Source organism: Enhydra lutris, unplaced genomic scaffold (assembly GCF_002288905.1).
Source record: "Enhydra lutris kenyoni isolate GAN:26980312 unplaced genomic scaffold, ASM228890v2 scaffoldscaffold3, whole genome shotgun sequence".
Lineage (NCBI taxonomy): Eukaryota > Metazoa > Chordata > Mammalia > Carnivora > Mustelidae > Enhydra > Enhydra lutris.
Genome location: NW_019154087.1, coordinates 75,081,450 through 75,096,792, shown reverse-complemented (window position 1 = coordinate 75,096,792; position 15,343 = coordinate 75,081,450). Strand labels below are relative to the sequence as shown.

The window sequence follows — 15,343 nt, the reverse complement described above, 5'->3', positions numbered from 1 at the left end:
TAGAATGGCTAAAATTAGCAAGACAGGAAACAACATGTGTTGGAGAGGATGTGGAGAAAGGGGAACCCTCTTACACTGTTGGTGGGAATGCAAGTTGGTATAGCCACTTTGGAGAACAGTGTGGAGATTCCTCAAGAAATTAAAAATAGAGCTTCCCTATGACCCTGCAATTGCACTACTGGGTATTTACCCCAAAGATACAGATGTAGTGAAAAGAAGGGCCATCTGTACCCCAATGTTTATAGCAGCAATGGCCACGGTCGCCAAACTGCGGAAAGAACCAAGATGCCCTTCAACGGACGAATGGATAAGGAAGATGTGGTCCATATACACTATGGAGTATCATGCCTCCATCAGAAAGGATGAATACCCAACTTTTGTAGCAACATGGACGGGACTGGAAGAGATTATGCTGAGTGAAAGAAGTCTAGCAGAGAGAGTCAATTATCATATGGTTTCACTCATTTGTGAGGCATAACAAATAGCATGGAGGACAAGGGGAGATGGAGAGGAGAAGGGAGTTGAGGGAAATTGGAAGAGGAGGTGAACCATGAGAGACTATGGACTCTGAAAAACAATCTGAGGGTTCTGAAGGGGCGGGGGGTGGAATATTAGGGGAACCAGGTGGTGGGTATTGGAGAGGGCACGGATTGCATGGAGCACTGGGTGTGGTGCAAAAAAAATGAATACTGTTACACTGAAAAAAAAATTTAGAAAAATCTTTTAAATACCTTCTTTAATGCAATCAAAATACTGAAGTAGTTTGCAGTTAACCCACTGCCCCAGATCCCATTTTCCATGGTTATTACATGGATGAAGTCTGTGTCTTTTCTGATGATTTTCCTATTAAGGGGAAATCTTTTTAACTTAGGTTATAAAGAAACAAAACCCTTTAATACTAACATCTCATCATTTTCATCCCAACACCAAGAATCTCTACCCATTACTGGTTTTGTCATTAACTCATCACATAATCTTAAGCAACCTGTTCTATGATCAATTTCTCACTAACCATAAAAACATTACATACATACTTCCTTAATTTGGAAACATCAATAAAACAAATTATAGTCTCAAGGAAAAGTGCCACCCAACTATGTGTTAGTGATACTTATACCTACCTATTGTTTCAGAGGAATCCCCTTCTTAAAAAAGGGCATTCTAAGCTTCTGCAACAACTTACACCAATCCTTTTGCCTCTGTGTTTAAGTCTTCTGCCTCAAGTCTCAAGGATTAGCAACCTTCAACTGAGTGAATAAACTAAAATCACTTCACATACTTCACATCACTGCCCTCAGGTATGCTCAACTTGAGATCCTGATGTAACTACACATATCAAGTTGTTTGTTAATAAGATACCTGAGAAATTAGAAAGAATCATTTTACTGTGTAACAGAATTACATGTTTCTTTTCACTGATATTTCCAAAGTAAGACGACCGGTTTTGCCCTCTGAGCACGGTATAAGAAAAGGAAAATTGGTAGATCCACAATTCAAGGATTTTATAGAAAAAAATAGTTCCTTTAGTACTTAAAAAAATCTGTATTATTGAAGATGTGTGATGTATGTGGTTCATTAATCGTCAATTAAATACCAGACTCTATGTACATATTTCATCGATAACTGAATGGCAATGACTATCATATGTAGTAATTTATACAATGATCTGAACATAAGGTATAGACTAGGCGCAAACTTTAACACAATATATAAACATAGTCTGGATAGAAGCAAAGTCTAGTTAGTAGTACGTGTCCCATTCCGGAACACTGAAATACACTTTACCTGTCGATACACTGAGCTGCTAGACAAGCAGTTGTAAGAATCTCTTTGATGTGAGTCAGCCAGTTCGAAGCCTCCAATCTACCGAGCCATCGGTCCATGTTATGTGTTTGGTCATTACAAGCTTCTACAAGTTTGATTAAGCTCTCCTGAAGAATGTGATACCTTTAAAAAACAAGAAAAAGTAAAAAAGAAAATGGAAAATACAATGATGAAGGAGAAACCAAGCCAAAACCCTACTCTCCAATATATCCAAGAGGCAAAGTAGCTCAAAACAGTACAAAAATATTTACCTAGTTATACAGTAATTTGATAATTAAACATTGAAAAACTAATATTTAAAATGATTGCAAAGAAGCTTAACATGCCTGTCATGGTAAATCATTCCTCAGATGAACAGATTAAACCAGTTCATACAGCTGAATTATCTGACTAGGGAGCGGGCCAGAACACTGCATTTTGTGACAAGTCACAAGCCCACACGACTGACATCCACAATCCTGTTCCCACAGGTCCAACACTAGACACCGGTACCTTTGGCAGGGATGGCCAAGGCGAGCTCAGATCCCTTGTTTTATTAGCTCCAACCCCACCCACCCATCCAGAAGCCCTTATAAACCTCTAGCTGTAAGCATAAACAAGAAATACAGGTAGAGGAAATAGTATGTGGGGGAGAGAAGTCTCTAGTCTTCTGACTTAGAAAACTATACTTATCTGTAGCATATCTGATCACTAAGTGTGGTGACCAGTGATCTACAAGTAGAGGAAGAGAACTTGCAGTGATGAAATTGCAGAGTTTCACTTAAAGAAAGCATGCTATTTAACTAAAAGTCACTTTTGGGCACCCAAGATTAAGTTTCCTGCTTATCTCACAAAACATGACAGGATATCCCTCCAATTTCTGACTTTAGGTTAATGGGTAGGTTCCTTCGAGAACCTGTGATCTTTTAACAGCTAATGGTTCACTCTAATGCACTTCAAAAAAGAGTCCATTACCATCTTTAGAGTCTTTTACCTCTCAATAGACTTATGAATCCGCCTCCACTGGGGATAATGAGCTTCTTGTTCAAAGCCGCCACCTTTGGCTCTAGCTTGCTGAGCGACATTTAAAGAGCGGGTGTCAATGATGTAGCCTCGTTTTCCTGCCCTGAGGGTAGCATTTATCAGCTTTTCATCTTCTTTGCACCTTCTCCCATTTGTGCCAGTGAGTGGCTGACCACTTCGCATGATTACCTAGAAGCACAATGCTGTTTAAAATTAAAGAGTAGCTGCTTTGAAAGATTCTGAAAACAGAAATGAATTAGCTAGAGGAAGAGTTATCTAAAAAACAACTGTGTGACTCTTTGAAGATGAATTTGATCCTGAAACAAAGAAATATTTCTATATATTTGCAGTAGTTAAAAACTATAAAACAAAAATAAGCCCTGCACTTTAACAGATTTTCTTCTATCTCAAAAATAATTCCACATAATACAGTATAATTACTAAAAAGATCAAATATTACAATTCACTTAGTAAATTGTTTACTGGACAAGGCCTTGTAATAGAAGAATAATAGCCTATGTACTGACAAACTTTTGTTTCAACTACATAAAGAGGGTGGCAGGTTTTATCAAGAATTACAGGGACACCTGGGCTCAGTTGGTTAAGCATCTGTCTTCTTTTGAAAAAAGAATTATAAAGAGAAAAGGAACCCATGGTAAGATAAAAAAGTTTATGCACTATTCTTCTTGTGGGAATCATTTTCATATCTTAAAAACTGTTTGTCTATTATTTATTCTTCTTTGGCCCTCTTTCATCCTTTTCAGTATTTAAAGTCTTAGATGTTTCCAAAGACCATTAACTATATATTATAAAAGGTCTGGTTTTGAAACTTCTCACAAGAAATCAGTATTATACTGGTCTCTTCCCTGGTGAATGGTTTAGTTATTTCCACTTTACCCCATAATACATGCTGTTATCTTAACTACCTTGAAATTTAACAGGATGAAGAAAGATCATCCAGAAGATGACGACAGCTAACTCCCAGATGTCGACAGTTAACTCCCAGCTAACCATGTAAATGGACACATAGTATATTTAGTATCAGTTTTTAAAATGCTTTGTAATGAACCCTGATTAACAGAAATACTACTGAGCAAATAGGATAGATGATCTGATGTCAAAGCAGCAAATTTTTAGCAATTTTTTTATCCTAAATATCCATACTTGGTTTATTATCCAGGGAAAAAAGGGAAATGGAATATGACTATAACTTATCCACTAATTTACTATTGGCTTCGAAATGAGAAACAGAGTTACCGACTGAGAGAAAAGAAGAGAATACAAACAGATTTAGAAAATATTTAGGGGGCGGCTGCATGGCTCAGTCAGTTAGGCATCCAACTCTTGATTTCGGCTCAGGTCATCATCTTAGGATCGTGGGCCCCATATTGGGCTCCATGCTCTCGCTTAGGATTCTCTCTCCACCTGCTCTACTCTAGCCCCACCCTTGTGCACTCTCTCTCAAAAAAAAAAAAAAAAGAAAAAGAAAAAATATTTAGGAAACATACACATACATACAGCAAATGCTTGCCTATTCAATTACTGACTCCTGTATTTACTAAAGTTGTAACAATAACATGTGTCACTCTTCTCCCTTTTGGGAAAATAAAAATGTCCACTCAATTTACCTCTTTTTTTTTTTAATTTATTTTTATTTTATTTTTTATAAACATATAATATATTTTTATCCCCAGGGGTACAGGTCTGAGAATCGCCAGGTTTACACACTTCACAGCACTCACCATAGCACATACCCTCCCCAGTGTCCATAATCCCACCCCACCAACCCCCCTCCCCCCATTAACCCTCAGTTTGTTTTGTGAGATTAAGAGTCACTTATGGTTTGTCTCCCTCCCAATCCCATCTTGTTTCATTTACTCTTCTCCTACCCCCTTAACCCCCCATGTTGCATCTCCTCTCCCTCATATCAGGGAGATCATATGAGAGTTGTCTTTCTCCGATTGACTTATTTCGCTAAGCATGATACCCTCTAGTTCCATCCACGTCGTCGCAAATGGCAAGATTTCATTTCTTTTGATGGCCGCATAGTATTCCATTGTGTATATATACCACATCTTCTTTATCCATTCGTCTGTTGATGGACATCTAGGTTCTTTCCATAGTTTGGCTATTGTAGACATTCGGGTGCACGTGCCCCTTCGGATCACTACGTTCGTATCTTTAGGGTAAATACCCAGCAGTGCAATTGCTGGGTCATAGGGTAGTTCTATTTTCAACATTTTGAGGAACCTCCATGCTGTTTTCCAGAGTGGTTGCACCAGCTTGCATTCCCACCAACAGTGTAGGAGGGTTCCCCTTTCTCCGCATCCTCGCCAGCATCTGTCATTTCCTGACTTGTTAATTTTAGCCATTCTGACTGGTGTGAGGTGGTATCTCATTGTGGTTTTGATTTGTATTTCCCTGATGCCGAGTGATATGGAGCACTTTTTCATGTGTCTCTTGGCCATCTGGATGTCTTCTTTGCAGAAATGTCTGTTCATGTCCTCTGCCCATTTCTTGATTGGATTATTTGTTCTTTGGGTGTTGAGTTTGCTAAGTTCTTTATAGATTTTGGACACTAGCCCTTTATCCGATATGTCATTTGCAAATATCTTCTCCCATTCTGTCAGTTGTCTTTTGGTTTTGTTAACTGTTTCCTTTGCTGTGCAAAAGCTTTTGATCTTGATGAAATCCCAATAGTTCATTTTTGCCCTTGCTTCCCTTGCCTTTGGCGATGTTCCTAGGAAGATGTTGCTGCGGCTGAGGTCGAAGAGGTTGCTGCCTGTGTTCTCCTCAAGGATTTTGATGGATTCCTTTCTCACATTGAGATCCTTCATCCATTTTGAGTCTATTTTCGTGTGTGGTGTAAGGAAATGATCCAATTTCATTTTTCTGCATGTGGCTGTCCAATTTTCCCAACACCATTTGTTGAAGAGGCTGTCTTTTTTCCATTGGATATTCTTTCCTGCTTTGTCGAAGATTAGTTGACCATAGAGTTGAGGGTCTATTTCTGGGCTCTCTATTCTGTTCCATTGATCTATGTGTCTGTTTTTGTGCCAGTACCATGCTGTCTTGATGATGACAGCTTTGTAATAGAGCTTGAAGTCCGGAATTGTGATGCCACCAACTTTGGCTTTCTTTTTCAATATTGCTTTGGCTATTCGAGGTCTTTTCTGGTTCCATATAAATTTTAGGATTATTTGTTCCATTTCTTTGAAAAAAATGGATGGTACTTTGATAGGAATTGCATTAAATGTGTAGATTGCTTTAGGTAGCATAGACATTTTCACAATATTTATTCTTCCAATCCAGGAGCATGGAACATTTTTCCATTTCTTTGTGTCTTCCTCAATTTCTTTCATGAGTACTTTATAGTTTTCTGTGTATAGATTCTTAGTCTCTTTGGTTAGATTTATTCCTAGGTATCTTATAGTTTTGGGTGCAATTGTAAATGGGATTGACTCCTTAATTTCTCTTTCTTCTGTCTTGTTGTTGGTGTAGAGAAATGCAACTGATTTCTGTAAATTGATTTTATATCCTGACACTTTACTGAATTCCTGTACAAGTTCTAGCAGTTTTGGAGTGGAGTCTTTTGGGTTTTCCACATACAGTATCATATCATCTGTGAAGAGTGATAGTTTGACTTCTTCTTTGCCGATCTGGATGCCTTTAATTTCCTTTTGTTGTCTGATTGCTGAGGCAAGGACTTCTAGTACTATGTTGAATAGCAGTGGTGATAACGGACATCCCTGCCGTGTTCCTGACCTTAGCGGAAAAGCTCTCAGTTTTTCTCCATTGAGAATGATATTTGCGGTGGGTTTTTCATAGATGGCTTTGATAATATTGAGGTATGTGCCCTCTATCCCTACACTTTGAAGAGTTTTGATCAGGAAGGGATGCTGTACTTTGTCAAATGCTTTTTCAGCATCTATGGAGAGTATCATATGGTTCTTGTTCTTTCTTTTATTAATGTGTTGTATCACATTGATTGATTTGCGGATGTTGAACCAACCTTGCAGCCCTGGAATAAATCCCACTTGGTCGTGGTGAATAATCCTTTTAATGTACTGTTGAATCCTATTGGCTAGTATTTTGGCGAGAATTTTTGCATCTGTGTTCATCAAGGATATTGGTCTGTAGTTCTCTTTTTTGATGGGATCCTTGTCTGGTTTTGGGATCAAGGTGATGCTGGCCTCATAAGATGAGTTTGGAAGTTTTCCTTCCATTTCTATTTTTTGGAACAGTTTCAGGAGAATAGGAATTAGTTCTTCTTTAAATGTTTGGTAGAATTCCCCCGGGAAACCATCTGGCCCTGGGCTTTTGTTCGTTTGGAGATTTTTGATGACTGTTTCAATCTCCTTACTGGTTATGGGTCTGTTCAGGCTTTCTATTTCTTCCTGGCTCAGTTGTGGTAGTTTATATGTCTCTAGGAATGCATCCATTTCTTCCAGATTGTCAAATTTGTAGGCGTAGAGTTGCTCATAGTATGTTCTTATAATTGTCTGTATTTCTTTGGTGTTCGTTGTGATCTCTCCTCTTTCATTCATGATTTTATTTATTTGGGTCCTTTCTCTTTTCTTTTTGATAAGTCTGGCCAGGGGTTTATCGATCTTATTAATTCTTTCAAAGAACCAGCTCCTAGTTTCGTTGATTTGTTCTATTGTTTTTTTGGTTTCTATTTCATTGATTTCTGCTTTGATCTTTATGATTTCTCTTCACCTGCTGGGTTTAGGGTTTCTTTCTTGTTCTTTCTCCAGCTCTTTTAGGTGTAGGGTCAGGTTGTGTACCTGAGACCTTTCTTGTTTCTTGAGAAAGGCTTGTACCGCTATATATTTTCCTCTCAGAACTGCCTTTGTCGTGTCCCACAGATTTTGAACCGTTGTGTTTTCATTATCATTTGTTTCCATGAATTTTTTCAACTCTTCTTTAATTTCCTGGTTGACCCATTCATTCTTTAGAAGGATGCTGTTTAGTCTCCATGTATTTGGGTTCTTTCCAAATTTCCTCTTGTGATTGAGTTCTAGCTTCAGAGCATTGTGGTCTGAAAATATGCAGGGAATGATTCCAATCTTTTGATAACGGTTGAGATCTGATTTAGGATCGAGAATATGATCTATTCTGGAGAATGTTCCATGTGCACTAGAGAAGAATGTGTATTCTGTTGCTTTGAATTGTTCTGAATATATCTGTGATGTCCATCTGGTCCAGTGTGGCATTTAAGGCCTTGATTTCCTTGTTGATCTTTTGCTTGGATGATCTGTCCATTTCAGTGAGGGGAGTGTTAAAGTCCCCTACTATTATTGTATTATCGTCGATGTGTTTCTTTGATTTTGTTATTAATTGGTTTATATAGTTGGCTGCTCCCATGTTAGGGGCATAGATATTTAAAATTGTTAGATCTTCTTGTTAGACAGTTCCTTTGAGTATGATATAGTGTCCTTCCTCATCTCGTATTATAGTCTTTGGCTTAAAGTCTAATTGATCTGATATAAGGATTGCCACTCCTGCTTTTTTCTGATGTCCATTAGCATGGTAAATTCTTTTCCACCCCCTCACTTTAAATCTGGAGGTGTCTTCGGGTTTAAGATGAGTTTCTTGTAGGCAACATATAGATGGGTTTTGTTTTTTTATCCATTCTGATACCCTGTGTCTTTTGATTGGGGCATTTAGCCCATTAACATTCAGGGTAAATATTTAGAGATATGAATTTAGTGCCATTGTATTGCCTGTAAGGTGACTGTTACTGTATATTGTCTCTGTTCCTTTCTGATCTACTACTTTTAGGGTCTCTCTTTGCTTAGAGGACCCCTTTCAATATTTCCTGTAGAGCTGGTTTGGTATTTGCAAATTCTTTCAGTTTTTGTTTGTCCTGGAAGCTTTTAATCTCTCCTCCTATTTTCAATGATAGCCTAGCTGGATATAGTATTCTTGGCTGCATGTTTTTCTCGTTTAGTACTCTGAATATATCATGCCAGCTCTTTCTGGCCTGCCAGGTCTCTGTGGATAAGTCTGCTGCCAATCTAATATTTTTACCATTGTACGTTACAGACTTCTTTTCACGGGCTGCTTTCAGGATCTTCTCTTTGTCACTAAGACTTGTAAATTTTACTATTAGGTGACGGGGTGTGGACCTAATCTTATTGATTTTGAGGGGGGTTCTCTGAATCTCCTGGATTTTGATGCTTGTTCCCTTTGCCATATTGGGGAAATTCTCCCCAATAATTCTCTCCAATATACCTTCTGCTCCCCTCTCTGTTTCCTCTTCTTCTGGAATCCCAATTATTCTAATGTTGTTTCGTCTTATGGTGTCACTTATCTCTCGAATTCTCCCCTCGTGGTCCAGTAGCTGTTTGTCCCTCTTTTGCTCAGCTTCTTTATTCTCTGTCATTTGGTCTTCTATATCGCTAATTCTTTCTTCTGCCTCATTTATCCTAGCAGTGAGAGCCTCCATTTTTGATTGCACCTCATTAATAGCTTTTTTGATTTCAACTTGGTTAGATTTTAGTTCTTTTATTTCTCCAGAAAGGGCTTTTATATCTCCCGAGAGGGTTTCTCTAATATCTTCCATGCCTTTTTCAAGCCTGGCTAGAACCTTGAGAATCGTCATTCTGAACTCTAGATCTGACATATTACCAATGTCTGTATTGATTAGGTCCCTAGCCTTTGGTACTGCCCCTTGTTCTTTTTTTTTGTGGTGAATTTTTCCGCCTTGTCATTTTGTCCAGATAAGAGTAGATGAAGGAGCAAGTAAAATACTAAAAGGGTGGCAACAACCCCAGGAAAATATGCTTTAGCCAAATCAGAAGAGATCCCAAATCGTGAGGGGGAGAAAGGGGATAAAAAGAGGTTCAGAAAGAAGAAGAAAAAAAAAAAATAAAGAAACAATTAAAAAAAGAAAACCAATAAAGAAAAAATATAAAAAGAAAAAATATATATATATATTAGATAAACTAGTTAAAAAACGTTAAAAAAGAAAAGGGTAAAAGTTTAAAAAAATTTAGCAGAAGAAGAAAAATAAATTGAAAAAGAAAAAAAAATTAAATTAACTGCAAGGCTAAAGAATCATGGGGAGAAAGCCATGAGTTCCGTGCTTTGCTTTCTCCTCCTTTGGAATTCCGCTGCTCTCCTTGGTATTGAAACTGTACTCCTTGGTAGGTGAACTTGGTCCTGGCTGGGCTTCTTGTTGATCTTCTGGGGGAGGGGCCTGTTGTAGTGATTCTCAAGTGTCTTTGCCCCAGGCGGAGTTGCACCGCCCTTACCAGGGGCCGGGCTGAGTAATCCGCTCGGGTTTGCTTTCGGGAGCTTTTGTTCCCTGAGCGCTTTCCGTAGAGTTCCGGAGGGCGGGGATGAAGATGGCGGCCTCCCGGTCTCCGGCCCGAAGGAGCCGAGAGCCCGGGGCCCCACTCCTCAGTGCGCCCTCAGAGAACAGCGCCGATTTACTCCCGTCACCCTGCCTCTGGCCACGCTCCGAGCTGACCGAGCCTGCGACTGGTTCAAGGTAACCCCGAGCTTAGAGCTTACTCCTCGGCTCTGTCTCTGTAGCCGGCTTCCCTGTTCTAACACCTGTAAGCTCTGCGACACTCAGACACCCCTGATCCTTCTGTGACCCTGCGGGACCTGAGGCCACGCTGACCCTGCGTGGGCTTCACCCCGGTTAAGCCTCTGGAGCGATGTCCCTCAGCGGAACAGACTTTTAAAAGTCCCGATTTTGTGCTCCGTTGCTCCGCCGCTTGCCGGGAGCCGGCCCCTCCCCCCGCGGTCTATCTTCCCGTCGCTTTGGATTCACTTCTCCGCCAGTCCTACCTTTCAGAAAGTGGTTGATTTTCTGTTTCTAGAGTTGCTGTTCTTCTTCTCTTCGATCTCCCGTTGGATTTGTAGGTGTTTGTAATCTTTAGATAAGCTATCTAGCTGATCTCCCGCTACCTGAAGTAGTCTCAGCCTGCTACTTCTCCGCCATCTTGACTCCTCCCCCCCAATTTACCTCTTATAGGGAAATTTAGCACAGATAATTAAATATAGATAATTAAAATAAAGTATCCTACTGCTGTTCTAGTTGGAGAAATTCATTTTTCTATCTAAGAGCATTATTTTAAGTATCAAATGAACATTAGTTCCCTTTGTACTGAGTCCTGAAGATAAACCTATCTGGCCTTTCTAATTTTGAGCAGCATCATGAACAAAATTCAAAATCATACCCTAATCACAAAACATACTACTCCTGATTCCCTAAAGTTTAAAAGGAGGAAGTCCTAACAGGAGAGACTAATCACATCTATGAACACGTACATAGAAAAGGGAGTATTTCTAAGAAAAGATCTGCAAACTAAGGCTTTCAGTGGATCAAGGAGCAGTACCATACACTTACCATTCCATTTTTTTTATGGTAATAGCTGAGTACTGGGAAGCGTCCTCCATGTCGAAATGCAGCTACCTTTCGAAGAGCTTCATCATCAATGGATTTGGGAACTATGACAATCGGCGGGTAAGAAGGGCAGACAGCAAATTCCTTATTGACATAGCTTAACCTCCATTCACTGGTCTGAAAAACACAAAATACTTCAAAGCTAAGCAAGTATCTCAATGTCACAAAATAATCTGAAAATTTTAAAGGACCTTAGAGATCAACTTCCACACAACGAAGAAGCCATCTCTCAGGAATTTAATGTAAGGATACCTAACCTATGCTTGAAGGAGTTCTATTCTTCAGAATCAGCTTCCTGCTATGCTAGGGATCCTCCGTTCCTAGAAAGTGCTTCCTTTTATTGAGCAAAATGAGGCTCCTGTCACTTCCTCTACTGTTTTTACTATGATTTCAGCACATGTTCCTATTTCACATGGCATCCTATTAGCTGACATCATCCCACTCACCCTTTTTGGGTACCTTTTATTTTTGGTACTCTTCAGTATAGCAACAGTTAGACTGTAATACTCTAGATAATGCTTAACCAGAACAGATGAGAACAGAGCTACTATGTACATCAAATCCCCTGTTCTTTTCTATTATTTAAAAAAAGGAGGGGCGCCTGGGTGCCTCAGGTCATGATCCCAGGGTCCTGGAATGGAGCCCAGCATCTGGCTCTCTGCTCATCAGGGAGCCTGCTTCCCTTCCTCTCTCTCTGCCTGCCTCTCTGCCTACTTGTGATCTCTGTCAAATAAATAAATAAAATCTTTAAAAAAAAAAAAATAAATAAAATAAAAAAAGGAAAACGTAGAAAGACCGGTAATATCTTTCTTAAGACAATAATGACTTAATACTTTAAAAAAAAAGTTATACATAGGAATCAATGAACTCATTTCTAACTCACTACACTAAGTACTAAAAGTATACCATATAAAGTTATCCAATGACAACTTATTTCGAATATTAAAAATAAAAACCACTTGAAGACTGTAAAAAGTTGTATATGCAAATTTTGATATATTCCGATAAATCAGAGCTGGCCTAACATACTGGCCATGGGTTGCAGTACCAAGAAGATAAAATTGAAGGATGTTCAACATACTGTGGAAAAAGAGATTAAAAAAAAAAAAAAAACCTCTTACATGATACAATATATTTTTAAATTAAACCATTTTCACTTTTCAGTTATTCTCTTTACCAATTTTAAAGACAGTTTCTAAAAGATTTATTATTTAATAAAAGGAATTTACCTGTTTCCTGCTCACCTCCATCTCATAATTCCCCCTTTCTCCAGAGGCAATCATTTTCAACTCTTTTAGCTTTAACTCTGGAGTTTACCTCCAAATTTCTAAATAATATGATTACATTGTTACTTCTTGATTTTCAAGATTAGGCATTACTTATTGATTTCCTACTCTGTAAAAAGTATGATCGTCCACTGACCTGCAACACCACTTTCTGGCATATATTAAGTTTACATGCCTAGAGGGCTCTCTACTCTGTCCCACTGGTGTATTTGCAGTAAGTACCATAGCTTTTAGAATAGACTTGATATTTAGTAGGCTGTCTCTTCCTCCCTTTTTTTCCCCCTCTCCAAGACTACCTGGGCTCCTCTGAGTTCTCTGCTCCTCTGTGCGGCTTTTATGAAATTTCATGTTAAAAACCATTGCAGTTTTAATAAGACTGCACTGACCCTACGGATTCATTTGAAGACAATTACATCTTTAAAATATTCAATCTCCTTGTCCATGAGCATAGTGTCTCTCACCTTTTTAAAGCTTTCTTAATTTTTTCAATAAAGTTGTATAATTCTCTCAATAAAAGCCTTGCATACTTTTCTTTAGTATATTCCTAGAAACCTTTTATTTTTGTTGCGTTTTAGTGATATGTTTTCAAAGTTGTGGTTGATGGAGAGAAATGCTTATTACAGTCGCAAGATTCTTTCAGCTTCCTGTGTACACAAGCATATAAGCAACAATGACAGTCTTGCTTCTTTCATTCCAATCCTTATACCTTTTATTTTTCCTTCTTGTTTTACTGAACAAGCAAGGAGTAGGGGCTGGTAGGCATCTTGTCTCACTCTTGAATTTAAAGGGAATAATAAAAGATTTGCTCTTTGTATGTTCTTATTTTGGGTAGCTCTACCAGATTTATCAGATAGCACTTATCAGATTATGTAAATTCCCTTCAACCGCATTTCTGATAAGAGCTTTTATCAAGCATAGATGTTTAGTTCTAGCCTACTGTTTTTTTCTATTTTCATTTTATTACACCATTTGTGTAATTCGTCTTTCCTCTCTAATTTTGTGATATTCCCTTTGCCTTACTATTTATAGCTGTACTACAACACATCTAGTAAAGATTCTTTTTTATTGTCTTGCATGGTGTTTACCAGGACACTTTAAGAACTTGTGACTTTCATTGATTCTGGAGAACTCTCGACCATTACCCATTTGAATAGTGCCTCTCTTCCATTTTCTCTATTATCTTCCTCCTGAACTCCCATTTAATAAATGCTGGATCTTTTCCCTTTAATCATCCCTGCATGTATCTAACTCCTCTATCACCTCCCCCAACTTTCTTGTTTTTCTGCTCTGTACTCTGAGCAATTACTTCAGATCTATATTGCAGATCATTAATTTTGTTTCTCATCACCTACTTAAACCTTACATTAAGTTTTTTCTCTTTTTCATCAACTTTGAGATTATTTGTATGAAAAATAAATTAGATCCAGTTAGAATGCCTGGTTTCATGAGTCTTGATAGTTGTATACACCCATGAAACTACCACCACAATCAAGATAACAAACATTTCAATCATCTCCCACAAAATCCCCTGTGTATTTTTTACAATTTGTATCTTCCCCTCTACATCCCAAACTAGGAAATCACTAATCTGCTTTCAGTCACTATTGGTGTTTATCTAAAAAATCTTTGCCTAACCCAAGACCATAAAGGTTTTTTTCTATGCTGTCCTCGAGAAGTTTTATAGTTTTAGCTGTTATTTCATCCATGTATAGGTCTTCCTTACACCATACCACATTCTCTTGATTACTGTAGCTTTATATTAAGTTTTAAGATCAAGGAAAAGGTTGGGACGCCTGGGTGGCTCAGTTGGTTAAGCGGCTGCCTTCGGCTCAGGTCATGATCCCAGCATCCTAGGATTGAGTCCCAGGGCGGGCTCCTTGCTCAGCAGGGAGCCTGCTTGTCTGTCTCAGCCTGCCACTCTGCATGTGCTCGCTCTGGCTCTCTCTCTGACAAATAAATAAAATCTTAAAAAAAAAAAAATCAAGGAAAAGGGGTTCCTGGGTGGCTCAGTGGGTTAAAGCCTCTGCCTTCAGCTCAGGTCATGATCCCAGGGTCCTGGGATGGAGGGAGCCCCGTATCGGGCTCTCTGCTCGGCAGGGAGCCTGCTTCCCTTCCTCTCTCTCTGCCTGACTCTCCCCCTACTTGTGATCTCTGTCTGTCAAATAAATAAATAAAATCTTTAAAAATAAATAAATAAATAAATAAATAAATAAAATCAAGGAAAGTAAACCGTTTATTTTCTTAAAGGTGTTTTGGCTATTCTAGTAACTTTGCAAATCCAATTATATTTTAGGATAGTTCTGTCAGTACCAACCCCAAGATAAAACAGCTATTGGAATTGATAGGCTTTTTATTGAATCTATATATCAATTTGGAGGCAAAAGTCATCTTTTTAAAAAGTTTTTACTTGTTTATTTGACAGAGAAGGAGAGCACAAGCAGGGGGGAGCAGCAGAGGGAGGGAGAGGGAGAAGCAGGCTCCCATTGCGCAAAGAGTGAGACATGGTGCTTGATCCCAGAACCCTGGGAACATGACTTGAGCTGAAGGCAGATGCTTAATTGACTGAGCCACCCAGGTGCCCCAGAGACAATTGTCATCTTAATGAGAGGTCAGCAAACAATAGCCTACAAGCCAAATCCAGCCTACTGCCCATTTTTGTAAGTAAAGTTTTATTGGAACCTAGCACTACCAATTCACTGATGTGTTATCTATTGCTGTTTTCATGCTACAACAGCAGAGTGACGTAGTTGTAACAGAGACTGTATGACCCACAAAGCCCAAAATATTTACTTTGTGGTCCATTATGTAA

The 15,343-nt window shown here is 38.7% G+C and overlaps 1 protein-coding gene across 1 annotated transcript in view; it reads right to left on the bottom strand.

Annotated features, from left to right (window-relative positions):
• The window catches only part of LOC111154246 (myotubularin related protein 9), a 61,301-nt gene that overhangs the window by 22,753 nt on the left and 23,205 nt on the right, over positions 1–15,343 (bottom strand). The window contains exons 4-6 of the mRNA XM_022513749.1: positions 11,192–11,365; positions 2,798–3,015; positions 1,786–1,947 (exon numbers count right to left, since the gene is read on the bottom strand). Of these exons, the coding sequence (XP_022369457.1) occupies positions 1,786–1,947; positions 2,798–3,015; positions 11,192–11,365 (554 nt within the window). The remainder of the gene's footprint in view (positions 1–1,785; positions 1,948–2,797; positions 3,016–11,191; positions 11,366–15,343) is intronic.